General features: G+C 40.0%; 1 protein-coding gene across 4 annotated transcripts in view; it reads left to right on the top strand.

The window, feature by feature from the left end:
• Positions 1-24,511, top strand: part of ANKRD29 (ankyrin repeat domain 29) — a 45,097-nt gene extending 20,586 nt beyond the window's left edge. For 2 of the 4 annotated variants that reach the window (XM_081262931.1, XM_081262930.1), the window contains exons 6-10: positions 2,573-2,671; positions 11,606-11,704; positions 13,091-13,186; positions 15,536-15,634; positions 21,842-24,511. In XM_081262931.1, coding sequence (XP_081119057.1) covers positions 2,573-2,671; positions 11,606-11,704; positions 13,091-13,186; positions 15,536-15,634; positions 21,842-21,925 — 477 coding nt within the window. In that variant the 3' untranslated portion in view covers positions 21,926-24,511. Of the gene's footprint in view, positions 1-2,572; positions 2,672-11,605; positions 11,705-11,845; positions 11,952-13,090; positions 13,187-15,535; positions 15,635-21,841 lie in introns of those variants that run through there. The other 2 variants (XR_014018274.1, XM_081262932.1) reach the window with 2 other exon arrangements.
• The last annotated feature ends 217 nt before the right edge of the window (positions 24,512-24,728 follow it).

The following is a 24,728-nucleotide window of genomic DNA, read 5'->3' as shown; positions in this document are numbered from 1 at the left end:
ATATTTACCCATCATTTTTTTTGTCCTCACTTTTAAATGTTGTATGTCTGAAACATTTCAGATACCTATGCAAATTAAGGTCTTCAAAATCATAAGATACATAATTACTCATACCATGACAACCCACATAGCCCAGCATGTGGACTTGCCAATAACCAAAATATACTGACCTATTGTATAGTCATTTGTGAGGAAGGACACAAGGAGGAGAGAAGCGGGTGCACCATAGACCTTTGAAAGGCACCCACTGCTAGTGTGGATCTATTTGTAGCTAATTGGCAATTATCACATTACCTCGGGGCTCTTTTAATTGTGACTGTCATTCCATAGGCTTCATGGAAAATCTTTTCCCGGTTTTGTAGGGGAAAAAAATGAAATATGGGGAGATGAAGTGACTTGACAGAATCTCGTGCAGAGGAGGGAAAGAATTCCTACCTCCAACAATCTAGGAACCATATTCTAGGTTTTTAGCCCTTATGCCTAGGGCACTCTGCTTTCATAGCCAGATAATGAGCTGTGGAGAGGTGAATGTTTCCATTGGAGTACCCTTTCCAAGTTTACCTAGTTAGCTCTGACAAATCAGAGGCCTCTTTGAAGTCCATGGCAACTAGCCTTACCCTCTGCACTTCAAAATCTATGACACTCTTTGAGCCTGCAGCATTAAGACTAGAATGAATGAGTTACTTGATAATGATCTAAAGGAGTGATTCTCAACTCTGGCTGCCCATTAGAAGCACCTGGGGAGCTTTAAAAAAATATTTCAATTCCCAAGCCATCCAAAAAGAGTCTCTGAGGGCACAACTTGAGCAACAGGTGGTTCTGATGTGTGGCCAAATCTAAGAAACACAGGCCTAAAGCTTTAGCTATTTCTTTGGCTTTATATAGATAAGGTGTGCCTGAGTGTGTTTACTAGTGCATATATGTGTAGATTGATAGGAAGAGACAAAGTCTCTTTGGAAAGGGAAAGTTTGTTGTGATTTTCATAGCTATCCAAATTGACTATGGGTAGAGAATTTGTACTCATTAAAAAATATTCTTCCAGAAGACTATTGAAGGACACATACCTCAGAAATACAGAGTTTTGGGGGGGAACCTCCCATGCCAAATTCCTCTCTATTGTAAGCTGACTCAAAAATTTTATGCATCACATCGATAAAGGGGAATGAAGGGAAGGAAGGAGAGATGGGAATAGGAAAGACAGAATGAATCGGACATAATTTCCCATGCTCATATATGAATACACGAGCAGTATAACTCCACATCATGTGAAACCACAATAATGGGAAGTTATGTGTGTATAATATGGTATGTATAATACGTCAAAATACATTCTATTGTCATGTATACCTAAGCTACCCAGTCAGCTCTGAAACAAATAAAAAGTTTTTTAAAAAAATTGTGCATCATAACTTCCCTTTACTCTCACCTGAATATACCAAATATGGGGATGGGGAGCAGGGGTCAGGGATCCCTTCTAGGAACTGAAACTTGCAATGCCAGTGAAAAATGCATCACTGCCCCAGGGATGCATAGATGGTGCAGTTCAGAAAATTCCTGAGAGCAGCTGCTAAGGGCATAGTAGACTTACTGAGGCATTAGGGAGCAGCTGGGATTTCTATCCCTGTATCTGCTTAAAAATCTGTACAGACTAATTTTTTTTTAATTATTATTGCCTTGAGGGCAGTCTGGCAGCTCAGCTGAAACCCACTGGAAATCCAGTATCCTGCACATGAGGCGCCTAGTTGAACTTGCAGGGAAAGGTGTTTTGTGTTTTAGCTGTTAGCATTCCCAGCAGGAGGTGTGATAATTAGCTGGGCTGGGTGGATGTTTTCCACTAAGGTGTGCTCTGAGTTTTCCACTGTAATCTAGAAACAATGAGGCTAACCCTACTCTGTGCATGCACTCTGGGTGAAGTGAGCATTTGGGAAATGTGTGCTCTCAGTCACAATTACTGCAATTACCTTTTGACCTGTGTCCAAGAAAAAAACAAATGCCCAGAAGACAGAAGCACCCAGTTAAAAAGAAAACTCAAGAAAATGGCAGCACGAGTTTTGGGCTTTTATGCCTCACCTTTTACATTTGTTGATGTCTCCTGGATTGGGAGCATCTTTGTGGAGATTCTTTCAAAGGGCAGTTTATCTGAAAACATCATACCTTTTAATTTTTGTTGTTATTCTTGTGGTGGTGGTGGTAGTGGTACTGGGAATAAAACTGAAGGCCTTGCACGTGCTAGGGAAGTGCTCTACCAATGAATTATATCCCCAGCCTATTGTGCCTTTTAATACTCAGGGAAACTGTATGTTAAGGAGACATGGATAAGGGACCAAGAAAGACAAAGGTGTAGAAAAGATCAAATTGAAAGGACATTTTTACACCCTATTCATAAAAACACACAAAATAGGTTTGAGGTATTTTTGTTGTTATCTAACACTAAGCTCATCATTTAAAAAAGGATAAAAATCTAAAAGGAGATGAAAATGGAAAATTATATTAAATGTATTTTTCACTTTGATTTATTTAAAAATAAACATAAGACATAATTTTTGAATACTTTCAATTTGTCTGCTTTCAGGATGGAGCCACTGCCCTCTTCCTAGCGGCACAAGGTGGTTACTTAGATGTTATTCGATTATTGCTGTCTTCAGGAGCAAAAGTCAACCAGCCAAGGCAGGTAATGTCCATTGATGAAGTTTGCTCAAGTGCATGAGGCTGTCAGATGTCCTCTAGCAGGACATACCTAAGATACCCAGTCAGCTCTAGGCATTCTTTGAACCCTTTTGCCTCTGTGATGAAAACTTAATCTTTGATTAAGGTTTCTCCTGGTCTATGCTTTGGACTAAACAGAAAGCCTATGGAATCAAGTTGACATCACCATCCGGTGCTTTTAAAACTTGAGTGTTTAGTCTGAGGTCAAGTATGCATTCTGCCACCTCCTGTTCAAATAAAGTATGACTGCACTGAAATAATTAGTGTTGGCTAGCCTGGAACATAGGTAAATAGAGGCAAGTCCTGCCCGGCCCCTCTGCTGATATTCTGCCTTATCTCCTATCCCTACCTCCACTTTCCTCCACCACGCATAGAAGAGCCCAGGCTGTTGGAATCTTGGGCAGATTCTGCACCTTCATCTCTCAAAATCATATCACTTTTGAGACTTCATTTACCAACAGCCTATTAACATCTGGCTAGTCCATCCACAGATACTTAAAGGAACAGAAATGCAAGTTAACGATGGCAGCACTTGATGAGCAGTCAAGAGCCCTCCAAAAGTAAGGCAGCATAATATGTTGCTCTTTCTCTGCCCCAATTAATTTTCGAGGGGAGGGGTAGTACCAGGGATTTAATTCAGGGGCACTCGACCACTGAGGCACATCCCCAGCCCTATTTTTGTATTTTATTCAGAGACAGGGTCTCACTGAGTTGCTTATTGCCTCGTTTTTTTTGCTGAGGCTGGTTTTGAACTCACAATCCCCCCACCTCAGCCTCCCAAAGTGCTGAATTTACAGATGTGCGCCACGCTGCCTGGTTTGCAGCGTGGCACACATCTGTAAATGTGAGACATGACTATAAAGGTAGTACTTAGGGTAAAGCCAAGCTGATGTCTTACCAGTAATGACCCCCAAGCAGGTTTCCATTGAAATTGACCTGATAAGGGAATACCTAGACATTTACAGAATGCCTCTCTACGGAACCTTCGGGTTGGTCTGAGGTCTTGGCCATAAGCTTTGTGGATCTTCAGAAGCTCATTAAAAACTGAGGAAAGAAAGCGCTTTGGGATATAAGGTCTGGATTACAGAGTTCTGTATTCAGTAACAAGTTGTGTGGTTTTGAACAACAAATCAACCTCTCCAGCCTTCATCTGAAAATTAGGAAGCTGGGCATGATGAACCTAACAACACTTCGAGTTTGTCAAGTTTTGACAGTTGTTTTATTCCACATTCAATCTGTGTTTCCTAGCACATATCATGTGCCAGGCACTGCTATGAATGTAAAGTTGTATTTTTAGAATTTTAAAGATCTTAGCTTTAAATGGTGATAAGAATGCTATTCAGAAAAAGTTGAATCCTAAGACCTACCAAAGCTGATATTTGGGATGGAGTTTGTTATTTTCTTGACTATCCTTCTTATTTTGAAGTTGTTGACTGATTCTGAATCAGAGATTTCATTATACCAAAATTAATTAAAGAAATTCATTGTTTTTAGACTGTAGAAATTTGATTTGGAGATGATTATCCAAGGTGCCACTGTGAACTTAGGCATGAGATATTGTCAAGATTATCAAGCGTCTAGTACTTCCTCCCCAAATAATTTATGGTACTTTGACAAATCTATTTGTAAAATATATTTTATATTTCATATGCCAAACAACAATAACAACAAGGTTGATAGATGATATTTCAAATGTTGTATCCACTTGAACCTAAATTAAGTCATGCAATGACCCTGAAACCAAAAGTTAAAGAATAAATCAACACTGCAGCAGTAACCACAACATGTGGTTGTTTTCATTCCTAGGGAGTGAGGATAACCTGGTCAAAGGGATTGACCTGGCCTCTGAAGACCCACCCTTGAGTTAAGACACATCCTTCCAAAGATTGCGCCTCATGGGCTCATTTTGAATTGTTCAGAGCCCAGCTCTGAAAGCACCATTATTCAGGAAAGGGGTGTTTTATAAAATAAGAATTGCTTTGAGAGAAAAAAGCAATGGAATTTTCCCTTTTTATAGAGTATGCTGACCCCATTGTGTTCTTAAATCGAAATCAGTTTTACTACTTGCTGTGAGTATATAATGAAAGGCTCCTATCTATCCAGGTCAGACTAGCCCAAGTTCTGCCTTCTTTGAAATTATAACCTCTGCTGATTTCATTCTGTTTTTTTAAAAAACAAATAATGTCATAAAAGTGACAAAAGTTATACAAGTCCTGGCTGACTTTCTTACAAGTTATAAGAAGCTTTCAAAAAAAAAAAAAAAAAAAAAAAAGAAATCGTAAGTTCAAAATTTCCATTAAGATGACCTGCACCTGGTAGTATGTTATAGGGAAAGCATCTGGAAACCAACCTTTTACTCTGAAATCTCAGCTGACATATTGTGTCATTATCAAAAAGTTCTCAGATTTACAAAATAAGGACAAAGATATTTTCCTAGTTTCATTTCTTACTATTCTTAGATAAATCTGAGTTATAATCTTTGTGCTGCCATTATATGGAGTCCCCCTACTTACCGGTTTATGACTACAGGATGTTAATAAAGTTGCTTTGAAATTGCTCAGCTGACATTTGATCAGAGCTGCAGGGAATCTGAACTGTACTAAGAATGGCTTTTCTTTGTAACTCTACCACTGAGAACGAAATGGAGACCTTTTTCATACTTGGTGCTGAGGAAGCATAAACACAAGCAAGCCCCAGTCAGGTGTGGGAATGACTAAGCTTTTAATTTGAAACTTGAAGACTTTCCTTCCACACCATCCACATAAAGAGGTCAAGAGATCCTTGAACTCCACAATCACTCATTTTTGTTTCTTTCCATGTGTCCTTTCCAAGTAGAGTTGACATGAGTCAAACCTTTGAATCAGTAGCCAAGGTGCCTACTTTGTCTATTTTTCAATCAATAAAATGCCTGGATAGACTGGTTTCCAACTCAACTCAACCACCTTATTAAAACAATATTTTCTAGAATGGCAAAGGCCTGATTTGGTTTACCCAGAGCTGAGATTTGGCCTCTCATCACTCTCTCTTCCTGGTCCTCTTGTTATGTTACTCTGCTTTTCTCTGAAATCCAACAGAAAAGCCATCTAATAAATGGACTTCTCTAGTAGAGGCCTTATGTTGGATTTGCACACAGAGTTGCTGGGACCTAGAAAGTAAACGTTTTCCTGGGTTACAGGATTAGAGGGACAAATACAGAGGTGTATAGGGGAAAGAAGAGCAGACAGATGGGCACAGTACCTGGGGCTATGCAGACAGGAGCAGACAGACAAGGCCCTGCTGCTTGTGGAGGGCAGTGACAGAGTTAGTCCATCTGCATATGGTGACACTCAGAAGAGGTGTGTTGACTGCCAGAAGATATTCTGGAGCTTGGGCAGAGGATCAAAGGGATCTGGAAGCCTGCAGCACAGAATGATCTATGACTGGGAACTAGAAGACTCTAAAGTAGGGCTCAAGGGACAATGTACCAGTCCCAAGAAGACAGAAAAGAGCAGCTAGGGAACCAGATTCAGGGCTCTCTGTGGGGAGAAGTGTGGTAGTTATGGGGACATGAATATATTAAGGAAATGAAGCTCTGGTTTCATTTATTAACTACATGACCTTGAGCAAGTTGTTTGCTTTCCCTGAACCTCGTTGTTTGTTTGTTTGTTTGCCATAGGTTTGCTGTGAGAAAATTAAATAAAATAATTTCTGCAAAATTCTTAATGCAGCAGCTCTAGATCAGGGTAGGACTGGTAACAACATTGTCTTGATATTTGAATCTCATCTGCTACTGGTGATGCTTCCTTGCATCTCTTGGACCCCAGCTTAGAATAGAATTGATTCCAAAGACTGTCTGGCCTGAGTCTGCAAGTAGAAGTAGCCATATACAAGGTCTGAAAGGCAGTAGAAACAGGGAATTAGTGTCTCTTCATAGACTTCTTCCTATGGGTTTTAGTTCTCTTTACTAAATCTTCGAAAGCCTAAATAAGATCATATAAGATTAGTTTCTAATCCAGGTCAAGTCATATGCTCCATCTCGTGCTGTGATCTATCCCCCAAAACCAAAGGCTTAATGTTCCCTCTGATAAGTGGATGCTGATCCGTAATGGGAAGGCACGGAAACAATGGAGGAACTTTGATGGGGCTAGGTTCCATCTCGTGCTGTGATCTATCTATAAAATAACTTAGAGGATACATGACTAGAACAACACTGTTGGAAGAAACTGCAAAAGTCACCCTGTTGAATTGTCCATCTAGTGACTGAGTCCTTCCCACACTAGTAAGCTGCTGTTGAACACCTGCAGGCATGGGGAACTCATCAGCTTAGTTAGTCTTTAGCCAGCCCTCATTATACTTTATTTTTTACAGTGATCCCAAGTTTCCATGTGGCTTTTATCCATTAGTCTTCTTTTTATTACTTGGTCTGCAAAGTCAGTCTAAATCCTTTTCCACTTGGTATGCACACAGATAGTAAATAATAGCTATCATAGCTTTACCTTTCTAAAAATAAATGTCACACACCTGTAATCTCAGGGACTCAGGAGGCAAAGGCAGGAGATTCACAAGTTCAAGGCCAGCCTCTGCAACTTAGCAAGGCCCTAAGCAACCTAGTGAATCCCTGTCCCAACATAAAGCATAAAAAAGGCTGGTGATGTGGCTCAGTGATTAAGCACCTCTGGGTTCAATCCCCAGTACCAAATAAATAAATCTAAATGCTCTTTTTTCTTTTCCTTTTTTATTAATTTATTTATCTTAATTAGGTATATATGACAGCAAAATGCATTTTGATTCATTGTACACAATTACAGCACAACTATTAATTTCTCTGGTTGTACACAATGTAGCGTTGCACCATATGTGCAGTCATACATGTACCTAGGGTAATGATGTCCATCTCATTCCACCATTCTTCCTGCCCCCATGCCCCCTCCCCAACCTTCCCTCCCCTTTGCCCCATCAAAGTTCCTCCATTATTTCCATGCCATCCCATCATGGATCAGCATCAGAGAGAAAGTTCGGACTTTGTTTTTTGGGATCAGCTTACTTCACTTAGCATGATATTCTCCAACCTCATCCATTTACCTGCAAATGCCATAATATTATTCTCTTTTAATGCCTAATAATATTCCATTGTGTATATATACCACAGTTTCTTTACCCATGTTGCTTCCACATTTTAGCTATTGTGGATTGAGCTGCTATAAACATTGATGTGGCTTCATTACTATGGTATGCTGATTTTAAGTCCTTTGGGTATAGACAGAGGAGTGGGATAGCTGGGTCAAATGGTGGTTCCATTCCAATTTTCTAAGGAATCTCCATATAAATAAATAAACAAATCTAAATGCTCTATTTTTTAAAATGCAACAGATAATATAACTTCCACTTCACAATGATTTATTCAATTGCATATTGCAAACCGTTTTTGTCCAGAAATATTCAAAACCTGATTTAAATAGTTTAAAATGTTTTTCCCATTCTGATTCTTTCCAAAACTCTACAAAAAAAGTTAAATTGATTTGTTTTCCATCATTTTCATTATGAAAATGGAAGCTCAGAGTATTGTAAAGGAGGAAAAATAAGAAAAAAGAAATAGAGCTGTACAGAGAGGAAAACCTTTCCATTTCACAGCTAGATAATCACCTGATAATTTGATTTGACTGTAATGTTCTAACTCATACCCAATCCTCTGGGTTCAAAAAAACAGATTTGGAGAAGCAATTACCCATCATGAAATACATAGGTGACCCCCACATCTGCTTACAATTTACTCACAGTCACTGGGGAGAATCAATTAAATAAAGCAGGTGGAAGTACTTGGTGAACAAAAATAGAAATTAAATTGCTTATTGTTTCTCATGATGAATAATACTCAGATTCAGTTAACTTTCCTAAGCATCTTTCAGCCCGTCCTCTTGCCCACCACCTTTATATAGAGTTCCTCCTTTGGCAGTATTGCTGTGAGGCTAATATCCTTACAGATGAGGACATGGAACCTGAGAGGGATTTGCCTAAGATCTCACAGGCAGGAAGTGGTGACTGCTTTCCCCAACATGACTATACCCATTAAGAATAGATCTGAAGCCAGGCGCGGTGGCGCACACCTGTCATCCCAGTAGCTTAGGAAGCTGAGACAGGAGGATTGAGAGTTCAAAGCCAGCCACAGCAAAAGCAAAGAGCTAAGCAACTCAGTGAGGCCCTGTTTCTAAATAAAATACAAAATAGGGCTGGGGATGTGGCTCAGTAATCAAGTGTCCCTGAGTTCAATCCCCGGCACCAAAAAAAAAAAAAAAGGAATAGATCTGGGTGTGACTGTGATAAATTGATAATAGTAAAAGCCGATCCCAGACGGTACCTCTCAGCACTCTTCCAAATTCAGTTTTACTAGAACAATCAACCCCTTGGGAAGCATACCCATCTGGCAGCCCAGCTCATGTCCCTGCCTGCCCTCTGGTGGAGAGAACAGAATGAACCCAGAGCAGACAAAAAGGGAGAGTGCCAGAAAACCAGTGCTGAGTGCCAGAAAACCCAGCAACATTTTAGGTCTCTGGAATCCAGATGCCCTATCCTGCCTCCCTGAACCCCACCTACACCCCTGTGCCACAGCCTCTAGATTGCCCACCTGCCTGCCAACCCATGTCTGTCCAAGACCCTGTGACTGTATGTGATCCTCCTTCTCTCTGGAATGAACTTTCTTCATTAAAAAAGCCCCTCTCCCAGGTCATCATGTTCCTTTTTATCCATACTTTAATGCAACACTGCAATCATACAGAAATTTCCAGGTCTCTTCTCCTCCAGACTTGGTTCCTTTAAAAACATTTTAGGTCTTTGGAACCCAGAGGAGATGTTTAACAATTGTCAGTTGGTTGGATAAATGAGTAATTGATTAAATCCTGAATCTGGGAGACTCAAACTAAAGAGTGTGGAAGTGTTTCGGCTTTGGAAACAATACATGATACCTTAATTTATACTTAAAATCTGTACTTTCAGTAAAAGTGATAATTTGCTAGTGACAAACAATATTCAGATTCAAGAATATTTCTAAGAGACCCCAGGGAAAGTATGAAGGAGTGTGAAGCAGGTGAAAATGTCTTCGGTCTTCCTGCAGCCTTAGTTTCAGGACCTCTTTCCCCACCTCTCCCAGGACAGCAGTGCCCACATCCTCTGACCTCCTCTCGGCAACCCCAGTTTCTCCTGGGTTTTCAGTTTGACATCTTCCACCACCTACTCAATTGCCTTTGCCTTCTGCCTTTTTGCCAGGACAGCAATGGACAATCATCCTGGGCCTCCTTTGGCTAATAGGCTCGGGCTGAAATTGCACTCTACAGCAGAAAATGTAACTTCAGATTCTATAACAGCATCAGGTTGTCCTTTCAGTCCCCATTCCCACTGATGGGTAAGCCAGTGTTCTCTGGCTGAAGCAGACTCTTGGCGCTCTATTACTGTAAAGACCTCTGGGGTTAAATTTAACCAATTCTGGATCTGGCTCCCTCCTCCTGTCCTTCTCTCCAAAGTGACCTAAGATCTCAAAGGCTATGCTTCTTACCCTGGCATCAGGAGAGACTCATGCCTGAACTTTGTGCTGGCCTCTATTCTCCAAACATCCTGGAGTGGTGCCCCCCCAAATGCAGCTGGTTTCACATAATATTGACCCTGCCATGGTCTCTGCTCATGAATTTGTGCCTCTCTGTGGCCTTGTCTTCCCAAACCCTGGCTTACTCCAGGCCACTGTTGCCTGAGCATTTCCAGTCCACAGGCAGACAGGAACTCCTGGGGACCCGGATGCCTGATAGATGTGGGCCACAGGGTTCAGGTCCATGGTCAATAGTGACAAGTCCCATCACCATTTATTTTCTAAATCTCAGGCACTAGCCAAGAACAGAGCTTCTGTAAATCACTTATGATTTCCTTGGGCTCCATCCCAAGAAAAGGAGACAATCCTTCCCTATCTGGAATTCCCCATAATTTATCTGGGTGTTTCTACCCTTAAATTACTTACCTTCCTGTCTCCACACAACCAGATTCAACCCAGAAGGGGAGGAAAGTGTGGACAGTCCACCTCTCTTGCTTCGCCTTCCTACGCGAGTTGGTTTTTCCATTTCCTGTTTCTTCTGGCAGGACCCACCCTGCTGTCAAATCCTCCATCCTTTGGGTATTTCACCTTGTCCTCTCTGGAGTCATTATTTCAGCCTCAGGGCTTCTTATTCCCAAAGAAGTTGGGGAATAATATCAAGAAATATTACCAAAAATATTACCCTGCTTAACTCGCCAGGGTGTGTCACCTGCTAAAAAAACACAACATTACCTTCACATAAAATGAACCTAAGCTCCCTTAAAACATGATGTGGCTGTGGGGGACATGAGTATAGAAAAGAAGAAGAGAAATGTCTTGAGTTCTCTGACTCTACCTTGAAGGACAATTCTCAGTTTCCCGTGGTTACAAAGGACTTTCACTAGGCAGGATGCATTGTGTGCACATGACTGAGCACCAGAAAAGAAATTAGTGGTCTGGAGGCCGAGGAAGGGAAATACAGCCTGATTTCTTTCTGGATGTGTGCAATCTTGTTCTGCCTGGTGTGCTCTGCTGTCCCCTGCACATTCCCAGTAAGATCCCAGCAAAGTTCCCACACGGCCTTCCTCAAAATCTGTACCACACCCTGGGGTTAAATGTCTAACCCTAAATGACAGTTTTTATGAGCCCCAAACTGGATATTGGCAGTCAGGCAAGCAGTCCAGGCACTGCCAAACGCCAGTATGTCAATGGGTTAAGAACATCCTCCTCTTCTCTGGAGACTTCTTGGGAGCATTTCAATCAGTCGAAGGGTCAATCTGCCTTTATCAAGTTCTTTCCCAGGGTTTTTGGTTTCGGAAACTTGGGATCAAGCACCACAGTCACACTGGCCGCCTCCTCTTCCCGCAGGATGGGACGGCGCCCCTGTGGATCGCGTCCCAAATGGGCCACAGCGAGGTGGTGCGGGTGATGCTGCTGCGGGGCGCAGACCGCGACGCCACGCGCAACGTGAGTGTCCGAGGGATCCCCGCGGCCACCAATCGGAGCCACCCAACAAACTCGACCAGGCTTGGATGTACACAGAAAGTCGGGTGTTTCTTTAGTCTGCAACTCACCTGGGCTTCCTCCCAATCTCCACCTGCTCTTTAGCAAGAAAACAAAGTCGAAGTTAAAGTCCAAGTCGGTGGAAACTTCGATGGTGCCATGAATTCTGGGCGGAGTGGGGAGCCACGGAATCTTGCTGGGCCTCCGGCCTGTGGGTCATGAAAGGTCATGCATGGTGTGCAAGGTCATGCATGGTGTGCAAGCAAGCGATACCCCTGGCTGGCTGCATCTCACCCCTGGTCTCCACAGCTGCAGACTGCTGCACCACATTCCCATGCTCCTGCTGTCCACACTAGCTTCCCAAGGTGTCACCTAATCCACTTGGGTGTGCCTGGAACAAGCCCTTTGCCCCAGGGGAACTAAAAGGCATCTTGGGGAGATTCTACCCACACCAGGCTGTCTGCTTTTTGTCTCACTGTGCCTGACCTCTTTACCTTTCTATCACCTTTACCTATGTGACCCACCTTCCCCTCTCCAAATCTAAGCCCAGAAAAGGAAAATCCTAAGATACATTTCCGACTGCTCACATGTCCTTTCTCCCACTCTCTCTTCCCACCATCACTGAAGCCAGAAAACAAAAATCTGTTTAGCCCACCTTCCTTCTTCCTGATGCCAGATAAACCCTAATGGTGACTAGAGGAAAGTTCCAGAGCTAATCCTACAAATGACAGCAAGTGATCAATCAAAGCATGAAGCTTTGAAAAAAACCTCTTCTTGTACCAAAATCGATGACAGAAGCTGAATATTAACTCTTGACTTTGTCCTTGAATTCTTTTTTTTTTTTAAGCAGATTTCAACCTACCCACCTGGCCCCCTGCCATCAAACACAGGCAAATGGGTACACAGAGGAGACTAGGGCAAAGTTGTATAAATTTTTAAAACAGTACATACAGTACAACAATAATCTAAATGGTTAAAAACAGATGATTTCTGCTAAGTCACCAGCAGCAAGAATGCCTCTTGAATCCATTAATACCCTAGTATGCTCTTGAAATTCCCCTTGTCTCTGACTCCATGTTCTAAGGGACTGGGAAATTATGAATTCCCAAATGCAGACTTCTAAGTTAATATAATGATCACATATTGTGTCTAATATTCTTCATGCAGAATTAACTGCTTAATATGCCCCAGACTGCTCCGAGATTGAGACATTGCTGATCTGTGCTTCATTTACACACTTTGCCTATTTCTGGCAAACACACTATACTCCCAGTTCTCAACTGACATTTAGTTCTCAGCCAACCCAGACATATGTTAATAATCAACTTTTATTTTCCTGTTTCTATTCAGGACGGTACCACAGCATTGTTGAAAGCAGCCAACAAAGGGTATAATGATGTAATCGAGGAGTTGCTTAAATTCTCTCCCACTCTTGGTATTTTGAAGGTAAGACCTAAGAGAAATGATACAATCTAGAAAGGTAACAGGTTAGAAAATAAGTTCTTATTGGGGACTGCTGTAGAATTTGGGTGTAATCAGCCTGGGGAGGGCGTTCTTAAGAAGACATGCCTCCAACTTCACGGTGCTGGAGTTCCAAGGGTACTAGTAAAAATGAGAAGGTGGTAAAAGGAGTAAACTGAATCCCTGGTATTCTAGGAAAAAAAAAAGATAATTGTAATGAAATTGCTAAATGGGAAAGTAAACCATATTGATATCATTTGGAAGATTTGTGAAATCAAGGAAGAATACTCTTCTCTTCATTATCCTAAGCAAAGAATCCCTGAGCTTGGTTACCTTAAATGAAATAAAATTTGCTTCAAAGATCTGAAAGCCTCAGAAAAATGTCCTTCTGGGTCTTCCACAAAACAGGGCCCAATCCTCTTTGATAAGTTTTAATACTTACAGATTAAAATATTTATAAACTATAGTGGATGCCAAGAGTCAACAAACTTTTTTCTATAAGGGACCAGATAGTAAATATTTTAGGTTTTCTGTCATAACTGCTCTACACTGTTGTGGTGGTAAGAACACAGCCAGGAACAATAACAACAAATGGGGCTGAATTCCCATAAAACTTCATATACTTATGGAATTTTGTATTTTCACATTACAAGATATTCTTCTTTTAATCTTTATTTAATCACTTAAAAGTGCAATACCAGTTCTTGGCTTGCAGGGATACAAAAACAGGCAGTGGGATAGACTTGACTGGCAGACAGAAGTTTGCTGGCCACATGTATGCCTCTCCTGTCTTCTCAAATAGAGGATGCCACATCTTGGCACAGTGGCTTAGCAGTTTGGGAACTGTGCCCTCAGAGTCTGTCAATGTGCATAAAGTCTACTTGTCCTTGAAGGCTTTTGGGACACTTCCTGTCTGTCCTTTAGAGTTTTCGACTCCATTCTTGCTATCAGTTAACACAGAACTGCTGCTGTCAGTGCATGGGTCCTTCCAACACTGACCTACTTCTGATCTTACGTGAACTTGGAAGACAGAAAACTGCACTTGTTAAAATCATTTGTAAAGTAGGAATAAATCATCTTTGAAAGCGAACTTTATGAAGAAAAGGGATGGAGCTTTAGAAACATAAATTATCCAGTCTTTTTCAAACAGCTCTTTAAAAAATTTTTTTTTTTTTAATTCATAGCTGTGTTGCACATAGGTGACATTGATAGACTGGTTAAGATATAAATTTGAGAAATATTACTAAATTAGTAAATTATAACACTTTTGAAAGCAACCATAGAAAAATGCTGTTTCGCTAGATTTTCCCCCTCTTCCACAAAACCAGCATAATTTTTAAAAATTTATTTATTTTTGTACCAGGGATTGAACCCAGAGGCGCTAAACCACTGATCCACATCCTTAGCTCCTTTTTATAGGGTCTCACTAAGTTGCTTAGGGTCTTGCTAAGTTACTGAGGCTGGCTTTGAACTCATGATCCTCCTGCCTCAGCCTCCTGAGCCACTGGGGATTATAGGCATGCACCACCATGCCAAGCTCAGCATAATTTTTATTAGTCATTAATTACAAAACTAAGTTTGAACTTGGGTACTGTTTATATACATCTGTACCCTCTGGAACCAATGTCCTGTAGTTGCCCACGATTCTTATGTAAGTGGTTATATTCTCTTCCCCTCCCCTCCCACGTCCAGCTACATGCTACATTTAGCTGCTTCCTTATTTCAATGAACATTTTCACCAAATTTCATATAATGTTAGTAACTCATCCAGTAGACCATTCTGTGCTTAGAAATAAATGTTCTAGCTCCAGAGTCGGGGGAAGGATGCCTCAGCCCACATATTCTTCCTGTTAAATGCAGTGACTGCACGCCCACCCCTGCCCACCAGAGTGGGCAGACATAGTGACTAGCTGGGCTGACAGGTGGTCCCACTGGCCAGCCAACTGTTCCTCCGGCTCTGCTGGAAGTGGCTCACCAAATGTACAAAGACTATCTGTGTTATTCTTCAAAAAAAAAAAAAAGTTTGGCACAGCATTGCTAGGTATTTTTGCAGCAATTCCTAAAGTATATACAACTGCCTGAAGTTATCTGTACCGTGGGTCAGATTCCTTGTTTCATGTGCAAAAAAAAAAAAAAAACATTGGCAATATTTATACTTATCATAAGCTGTGTATCCGAGAACACTATACCAGGTTCTTATATGACTTTGAAAAGTACAAGGGAAGGTAAGTAAGATTCTGACATCACAGTCTCATCACTGAGGTAATTTATGATGAAAGCCAAGCTAAGCGCTGATATGAGCTCTTCCTGACACACACTGTCTTTTTCTTCTAGAATGGGACGTCAGCACTCCATGCCGCAGTGCTCAGCGGGAACATTAAAACAGTTGCCCTTCTCCTGGAAGCAGGGGCTGACCCAGCCCTGAGAAACAAGGTACCTATTTCTTTTAACCCCATTTGGTCCTTGTGCAAAGAGATAAGACTACATCCTCCCAAGCCAGAATAAGCATTTTTCTGGCTTCAATCCCTATTTTCATTCTTATGCACGGGTAGTGTATGCAAGGTTGCTATTAATAGTTTATTCCTGAGCAGTAATTTGGACCCAAGGAATTGTACTAAAAATCCTGTGTCATCAATGGTTTTTCTGTTAACAGTGCTGCAGGCTTCCAGCAGGGATGAGAAAGGCAGGCCAAGCAGTTATTATGGCGAGGAAGTATTATTGGTTTTTGTTGTTGTTGTTGTTGTTGTTTTGAGTGTTTTGTTTTGTTGGTACTGGGGATTGAACTCAGGGCACTTAACCACTGAGTCACATTCCCAGCCCTTTTTTGTATTTTATTTAGAGACAGGGTCTCACTGAGTTACTTATTTCCTCACTAAGTTACTGAGGCTGGCTTTGAACTCATGATCCTCCTGCCTCAGCCTCTTGAGCAGCTGGGATTACAGGCGTACACCATTACACACAGAAAGTATTATTGTTCTGTCATCAGAGATGTGCCCTAAAAATGCCAGAGTTCTGGTAGCTAACCACCATTCCCATAAGTTGGATGTCCATGTCTTAAGAATTGTTTGCACTGTTCGGTGACTATGTGGGGGAAATGTTGCCTTTATATTGTTAAAGGCAGCCTATGTCACTGTTACAAAACCAACTCATATTTTTTATAGTCCTAAATCCTTTTTACAGTTAGGCCAGGGCTAGGGATGTAGTTCAGTGGTAGAACACTTACCTAATATGCACAAGGCCCTAAATTCAATCCCTAGCACTACAAATGAAAACAAACAATAACAACAAAAATAGTTACCATTAGGCTAAAGTTGGAAGTTGGAGAGTATACAATAACAACGGCAGGAATATCATTGTATTCCTCCTATTCAGCATCTGCCTCAGCTGTCACATGCACAGATTCAGGGTGAGGAGACTAATCTAGCAAAGATCTAAACTACCCATTTTTTAAAGATCTTTTTTTAATTTGTTTTACTTAGTTACACATGACAGTACAGTGATCTTGACATATCATATATTTGAATCAGATGAGATATAATTTTTCTGATTATACAGGTTGCAGAATCACACTGGTCATGCAGTCACATATATACACACAGTAATAATAATGTCTGTTTCATTCTACTATTTTTGAAAGAGGATGCACTAATCAATAAGGAAAGGTATGAAAAGAAACTTTTACTTTACTCCATACTTACACACTCTTTGAATTTTATAAATATCTATTAATGTTTAAAATTATTTTAATAATAAAAACAAAACATGGGGTTGGGGTGTAGTTCAATGGTAGAGCACTTGCCTGGCATGTATGAGACCCTGGGGTTTGATCCTCAGGATTGCAAAAAAGTGTGTGTGTGTGTGTGTGTGTGTGTGTGTGTGTGTGTGTATAATATCATGACACTTTGAAAAGAAGCCATTAAGAAGTGCCTATTAAACAATATGCCAGGGGCTAGGGATGTGGCTCAAGCGGTAGTGCGCTCGCCTGGCATGCGTGGGGTGCTGGGTTCGATCCTCAGCACCACATTAAAAAAATAAATAAATAAATAAAGATGTTGTGTCCACTGATAACTAAAAAATAAATATTAAAAATTCTCTCTCTCTCTTTAAAATAAAAAAAAACAATATGCCAAAGTCAAGGGTCATTTTTTTTTCGTTTTACTTAGACTATAGAAGTATTTTTTCTTTTCCTATTCTCAACCTTGAGTTGCTTGACGATAGCGTTTCTGCTTATCTCTTCCTGGGATACTCAGGTCTGTTCTCCAGCCTGCCTGGTGGCCAGTTGAGATCACAGTTGCCTTTCTTTTAGATCTTACCTTTAGACCTTATGCATGGACTTTCAGAAGAGGTTAGTCTTTGTTGGTGAACTATCCAGGACTGAATTAAGCAAGGGGGACATATTCAATCCCTAGCCCTTAATATAGGACTTGAAACATGCAATTCCTCCCAGCATAATGCAATAATCTTCAATCATAGTGGTTTGGGGTAATGTCCAGTGGGAAAAGTGCTGAACTTTGACCTATCCTAAAACTGCTTCAGTGTATATATTAGTGCTCATGTTGGAGCCTCATACTACTGAAGCCTTTAGAGTTCTGGGAAGCCCTCACTTGTCTACCAATTACCCTAGAGAAGCCATCATCTTTAATGGCAGCTCCAGAAGCAAGGGTGAGCCTCCTAGGACTCTTGAGATAGTATTCTTGGCTTTCATTCATTATTCAACAAATACTTATTGAACACCTAGTAGATATCATGCACTGTTAGTGCTTGTGCTGAGGATACAGTGATGAATAAGATTCACATCATCTCTGCTTTCATGGAGCGCAGAGTTTAGTGGAGAATTAAAACAACTAAACAAGCAATTGCAATATAAATGATACAAGCTATAAGCAGGGAAGTAGAGAATGCTATCAAAGGCTTCCAAGTTGAAGTAACTTCTGAACTATATGGAAGTACTCTTTTGTTCCAGGGGTCCTATGACTTCTGTTCTGGGGCTTCAAGGCCCAGATGCCCAGAGAGAGGACTAACCAGTGGCCCTAATAGCCACTCCTTGCACTATAGCCACCCCCGCCCTAGGTACAGGGGTCTTGTGTTTCCAATATCCCTAAATGAGCACTGAGAACACATTTTCTTCCAGAAACAATGAGAAAGTAGAGCAGTTTGATGCAATAGTGTCGAATATGAATATGGGCCTCAGGTTCCTGCTCCATAATGAGTAAGATGGCCATGAAGGGCTAACCTGGGTACCAGCCATCATGAAAATCCATACAACCTCGGCAACCTGGGAATTAAGTGGGGACCATCCAGGAGAGAGGAGAATGGACAACCAGGTTTTTAGAACTACCTAAATGACACATAAAACCATATCACCCAAAGTCCTTTATTTTCATATTGCTGCTGAGACACATTCTTCAAGCAAAATTTAATAATAAAGCTCATTTTTCATGGAAAAGGATGTGAACATGCAGGCAGATGATCACACAAGGCACTGAGAAGTGAGCAAACTTATAGACATACAGTTCCATAGCTCCTTCTTCCTCCTGACTGTAGTGGCTCATCTGGCCACCTCTGGCGTGCTCACCGCTGATCAATAACTGATATAATCAGTTCAGTTATTCATGAGTGTTTACTCTGGAGACTGAGTGAAGCTTAGGTCTGTTTACCAGGAGCATTTCCCTGCAGGCCCAGGTGTTAAGCTTGTGCAATGTCTGCTCTTGCAGGAACTAAGCACATAGTAGACTTTGACCTCATGAAAGGGCCTCTGGCATAGCATAGTAGTTTCCTTTCTGATTCAGTCCAGGGGCAATATCAAAAGTCCCATGTGGTGGGCACGAGCGCAGCTACAGAACATGCCACACAGCAGACCGCTGTGGCAAAGTCATACTTCCCCACAAGTGAGGTCCCAGCCAGCAGGTAGGGAAGCAGGGGTCAGGGAACAAGATCCAGCCTAGATGATGAGGACAGCAGGCGCTTCACCTAGGATCAAGTTCCAAAAAGCAGTGGATGGTCCCCGAGAAAAAATACATGAAGCAGGTAACGTCTATATGCAAGCCCTCCCTCCCACCATTCTGTGTACCTTTTTACTCTTCTATGATCTGGCCCCAAAACATGTTTTTGATTCCTTTATAACAACTGTTTTCAAAGTGTGGTCTGTGGACACAGGAAGGTCTTCAAAACCTTTTCAGGGGATCTAAAAAGTCAGCACAGTATTCTTGATAATACAAAGATGAACTGCCTTTTTCACCATGTGGACATTTGTTCCAATGGTGCAAAAGCAACAGGAGGCAAGCACATTGGCGACGTGGTACACTTCAAAGCAGGGGCACTAAATGATACTGGCAAAACAGTTTGCAATCCTTTGTAAGTTATTTTACAAATTTTGTCAATTACTTTTCAAAAATATTGATCTTTAAAATGTCTTTGATGAAGCAGTGAAAAAAATGTTAATTGTATTAAACCTTAACTTTTGCTGCACATCTTTTAATATTCTGTGTGATAAAATGGATAATGCATTTTTTTCCTTTTCCAAAAGGCTTTTCTGAAAAATAAGTCGTAATATTAATGAATGTGATTTTTTGCTATTGCACAACGAAATGTGTCAAGATTGGGAAGATCTACGTAACTCTAAGAACTGTTTCCAAATGAGCAATGCATGATGTCACAAATAATGCATGGGTACAAGATTCACCTATCAATAAATGGACCTGTGGATTTTTTTTTTTTTTTTTTTTTTGGTACCAGAGACTGAACCTGGGGCACTCGACCACTGAGCCACATCCCAAACCCTTTTTATATTTTATTTTCAAACAGAATCTTGGGCTGGGGTTGTGGATCAGTGGTAGAGTACTCGCCTAGCACATGTGAGGCCCTAGGTTAAATTCTCAGCACCATATAAAAATAAATAAATAAAATAAATGTATTGTGTCCAGCTACAATTAAAAAATAAATATTAAAAAAACCAGAATCTTGCTGAGTTGCTCAGGACCTTGCTAAGTCTCTGAGGCTGGCTTTGGATTTGTGATCCTCCTGCCTCAGTCTCCCAAGCCACTGAGATTACAGGTGTGTACTACCATGCCTGTGGATTTTAATGTAGCAGAGAATTAAAAGTTCATTGATGTGGTGTCAGGTCTCACATTGCATTTAAACTTCAAAAAACTACCTTTTGTTGAAGTTTGGTGTAGCATCCAATGTAGTTCAGTAATCTGCCAAGCTGTTAAAATCTCCTCCCTTTTCCAATTCTGCATCTGTGTGAAGCTAAATTTTCTTCCTGTGTGTGCTTCAACAAAAATAACATATCACACAACACCAATGCAGAAGTAGATATGAGAATCCAACTGTCTTTTATTAAGCCACACATTAAAGATTTATGCAAAACTATTAAACAATGCTACTCTTACTCATTTTTTTCTGTTTTGAAAATGTAGTTGTTTTTTTTCCAAAAATATGTTATATATAATAACCTGTAATGGATTTATTATTTTTAATACATTAGGAAGTATATTTAAATTTTTTCTCAGTTTTAATTTCTAATAAGTCAAAACCAAAATCTTGTTAGAGTGCTCAATACTTTTTAAGCATAGGCAGGGATCCTAAGACCACAAAAGCTTGAGAACCATTGTCCTATAACACCTATTGCCTGTGGAAGAAACTGGATTCCTGAGTGGAGACTGTCTCCATAGCAATAAGAAAAGAAGGGACTTCAGGTGATGGGGGATACCGGTGGTGAGTTACTGGGTCAGGTGAAGGTCGTAGTCACCATGAAGCTGTTCTTTCTTGGGTTTTGTTCTGCTCTGTGTGTTACCTAACTCTTTCTTCTCATCCACAGATACGTGTCCTAACACTGCAAGTTCTCACTTATAGATGCAAGCTGAAGAGTTGATTTCATAGCAGCAAAAAGTAGAATGGTCACTAGAGGCTAGAAAGGGTAGGGAAGGGATAATAGGGGGAATCAGATAACAGGTGCCAAAATACAGTTAGTTAAGAATAAATTCTAGTGTTCTACAGCACAGGATGGCATAGCTTTCAACAATTTATTATACATTTGATAGAGAACCAGAAAAGAGGCGTTTTAAGCTTCCCAAAACAAAGAAATGATAACTGTTTAAGGAGCGGGAAATGCTAATCACCCTGATTTGATCATTACCCTCTATATGCATATTCAAATTATCACATTGTAGCCCATAAATGTGTAAAATTTAAAAATAATAAATGAATAAATAAATTGGAATGCAGAAGAAAGAAAAGATACTTGCCCTGTGTCCTAAGTCCCTATTGGACAGACCACCTCACATAATAAATAATTAAGAATAAGGTATCAACTTTAACTTGACTAGTGTTTATGAGCAGAAATAAGATGCACTACACGTTGTATTGGAAATGAGGACATAATGATTTCTACAACGTAGATCCTACCCTCCAGGAAATTCTTAAGGTCCTGGATGGAAAGAAAAATAACACTGAGATCAGAAAGTAACAGGTAACATTTATATGTTTAAAGGAGATTTTTATTGCCTTAATACAAAAGAGTGTCCAATGGGGATTTTTCACTAGTGAAGGAGAAAGTTGTGGGTCAGGTGCCCTCTTTAGAGTCCCTGAAATCACACCAGCTATGGGAATTCACTAATGTCCATCTCTTCTTGTTTTCAGGCCAATGAACTTCCGGCAGAACTCACAAAAAATGAACGTATATTGCGCCTCCTCCGAAGTAAAGAAGGACACAGGAAGAGCTAAGTTAGTCTCGTGTTTGACAGAAGGGTAGAAACCTAAACCACATTGTCCAAAAAGAAAGTGCTTTTTGCCAGGTGTGGTGGTACATACCTGTAATCCCAGCTACTTCTGGACGCTGAAGCAGGAGGATCGCAAGTTCAAGGCCAACTTCAGCAACTTTGTGAGATCCTGTCTCAAAATAAAAATAAAAACCAGGGCTGGGGATGTAGCTCAGAAGCAGAGCTCCCCTGGGTCAAATCCCCAGTAGCTATCTTTCTCTCTCTCTCTCTCTCTCTCTCTCTCTCTCTCTCTCTCTCTCACACACACACACACACACTTTTCAGTGTTGAAAATTCTTTTAAAAAAGAACATGCTTAGAATGCCCATCCTGTGGGACCCTAACAAAGAGCTGAGTCAAGAACAGAAGAGCTCAAGGTCCCTGTCCCCTCACTTATAGTGAGCTTCTTACACTGCCCTGAAACTCAGTTCCCAGGGACCTAGCATATTCATGGATTCCACAGAAATTCATTTGCTGCTAGGCTAACTTGTGTCTCAAGAGTTAAACTCAAAGTTGGACAGGGTTTTCAATACTATGCAAAGAGACACAAAGTTTTGTTCCTTTTAAAAACCGAAAGATTGACCTTAAATGAATTGATGCATTTTTGCTTTTGTGTTAAATGTAGGCCTGCTAAAATACGTAGATGCATCCTATTTGACATATATGGACCTATACGTATGTCATTTCAGTGTTAAATGTTTTCTTCCACCGAAGATCATAGCCATGATAATTGAGAATCAATGACGTGCAAGCATATATTAGGGAAAGCCACTTCTGACAGCCACCATGAGCTATTTAAAGAGGGACTGTTGAACTATAGAATGGGCAACCCATATGTTTGTTGGTTAATGCTCATCTTATTCCTGACATGTAAAAATCCTTTTCACTTAGTCAACATGGTTTTGAAAATGGATTTGAAAATCCAGAAAATTATAAACTATAAGAAATGTAGGCTTGTCTCTTTTGAGATTTTATTTTGGTTCTATTGTTGGGAGTCTATTTCCCATACAACAAATAAGTAGACCTAATATGCTGTGGAATCTTGAGCTTCCAATATTACACCACTTGATACAATGACCGAGGTCCTCAGATAAAATATGATATATGTAAGTACACGATGCTATCACTATTGCAGGAGTATAAATTATAAAAGATGGTTGTTAGTATTTGGTAAGTGTTCATCTATGCATGTTCTTGGGTTGATGGATTCCAAGAAGGAATTCTGAGTTTTATTGAATTATTCTTTTAAGGGGAATTAAAACTTACTTTGAATGCACTTTATGATCAATGGTGTCTAACTGCCTCTGTCGGTGCCTAACTGCACACACACAAAACTAAACCTTCTTTCTATAATCTCCCATAATAAATTCTAACAGTATTTCTGTTATTTAAATACATTGTTAATTTTCTTGCTCCTGTTTTGCTCTGGTTTCTAGCCAATGTTCTGTATAAAGACACATTAATATGGAGAGAAATATTGTAATCCCAGAATGAGTTTTGTTTAATCAATTTACAGTGGTGCTAAAAGCATCATCTTTAAGTCAGTAAATGATAGAATGTAATTTTTGAAAGTAGAAGATATTCTCTTACACTTCTTATGATTAATACAATAAAAATAAGCATATTTATCAATGTCACAAGCAAAGCCACAGCCTTCAGAGATACCTATTACCTGACTAGCTATACAGAAATCTTCAGCCTAATTCTAAGATGAAAGATTAGAAAGCTCTGTGTTGCCAAAACACTCAATATAAACATTTTGGTAGCTACAAAGCAGTGTCAATTTCCTTGTTGACATTCTTTTATTCAGCAAAGTTATACAAACACACATTTTCCCCTGTGGGAATTTCAAAAAACTATATTCATTTTTAAGAAGAAAATAATGTGGGCTGGGGTTGTGGCTCAGTGGTGGAGCGCTCGCCTCGCACGTGAAAGACCCTGGGTTCGATCCTCAGCACCACATAAAAATAAACAAAATAAAGATATTGGGTCTATGTATAACAAAAAAATATTAAAAAAAAAAAGAAGAAAATAATGTGGCCTTAAATGCTTTATAATTTTCCCTTTAGTTAGCCCTTATACCAAAAATAGTTGCTCATCCTGATCCAAAACAGAACAGCTTAATAGATAAATGACACATTTTCCAAAGACAAAATCACAGGCTTAATATTTTTAAAGTATGTTGTCATTGGTCTATTCCTTAGATGTGTTAAGTGGATAATGTTCTTGAATAATATTAGGGCCTTAAAAATGAATCTAGTAGCTTTAATAATATTTAATGAAGGCCTCTTACTATCTATAGGTAGGAGGTGTCTAGCTTACAAGGAACACATTTGAACTAGAGGAAATTATTATATTATCTACAGCGGCAATGATGATTAATCACCTACCAAAGACTGAACAGAAGGTCTGTTCTTTTAAAAATTACATTTTAGTTTTAAATGATTCTTATTTTACATTTATCTAATTCACAATTCAATTAGCTCTGCATCCTAGGACTTAAAACTATCAAGTCTTAGTGCAAATCATCTGCTTACTTAAAATACAGAAAATTTTCAATACATGTATTTGTTTGATGACACATTCCACATTGTCATTCAAAATAAAATTAATATACTACCCAGTTTGCCTTTGCTGATTTTTTTGCTTGTTTTCAGTCAGAAGTTATTTCTGTGATTTTTAATAGCATGGGATTTTAGAGTGAACAATTCAACTCTGTTGGTAAATGTGTTGATTTGGGGGATCCTGAATAGAACTTCAAACTTTATT

This window comes from Spermophilus citellus (genome assembly GCF_964194105.1).
Source record: "Spermophilus citellus genome assembly, chromosome: 12".
NCBI classification, from domain to species: Eukaryota; Metazoa; Chordata; class Mammalia; order Rodentia; family Sciuridae; genus Spermophilus; species Spermophilus citellus.
The sequence above is the reverse complement of the archived record's forward strand: the minus strand, read 5'-3'. Positions and strand labels throughout refer to the sequence as shown.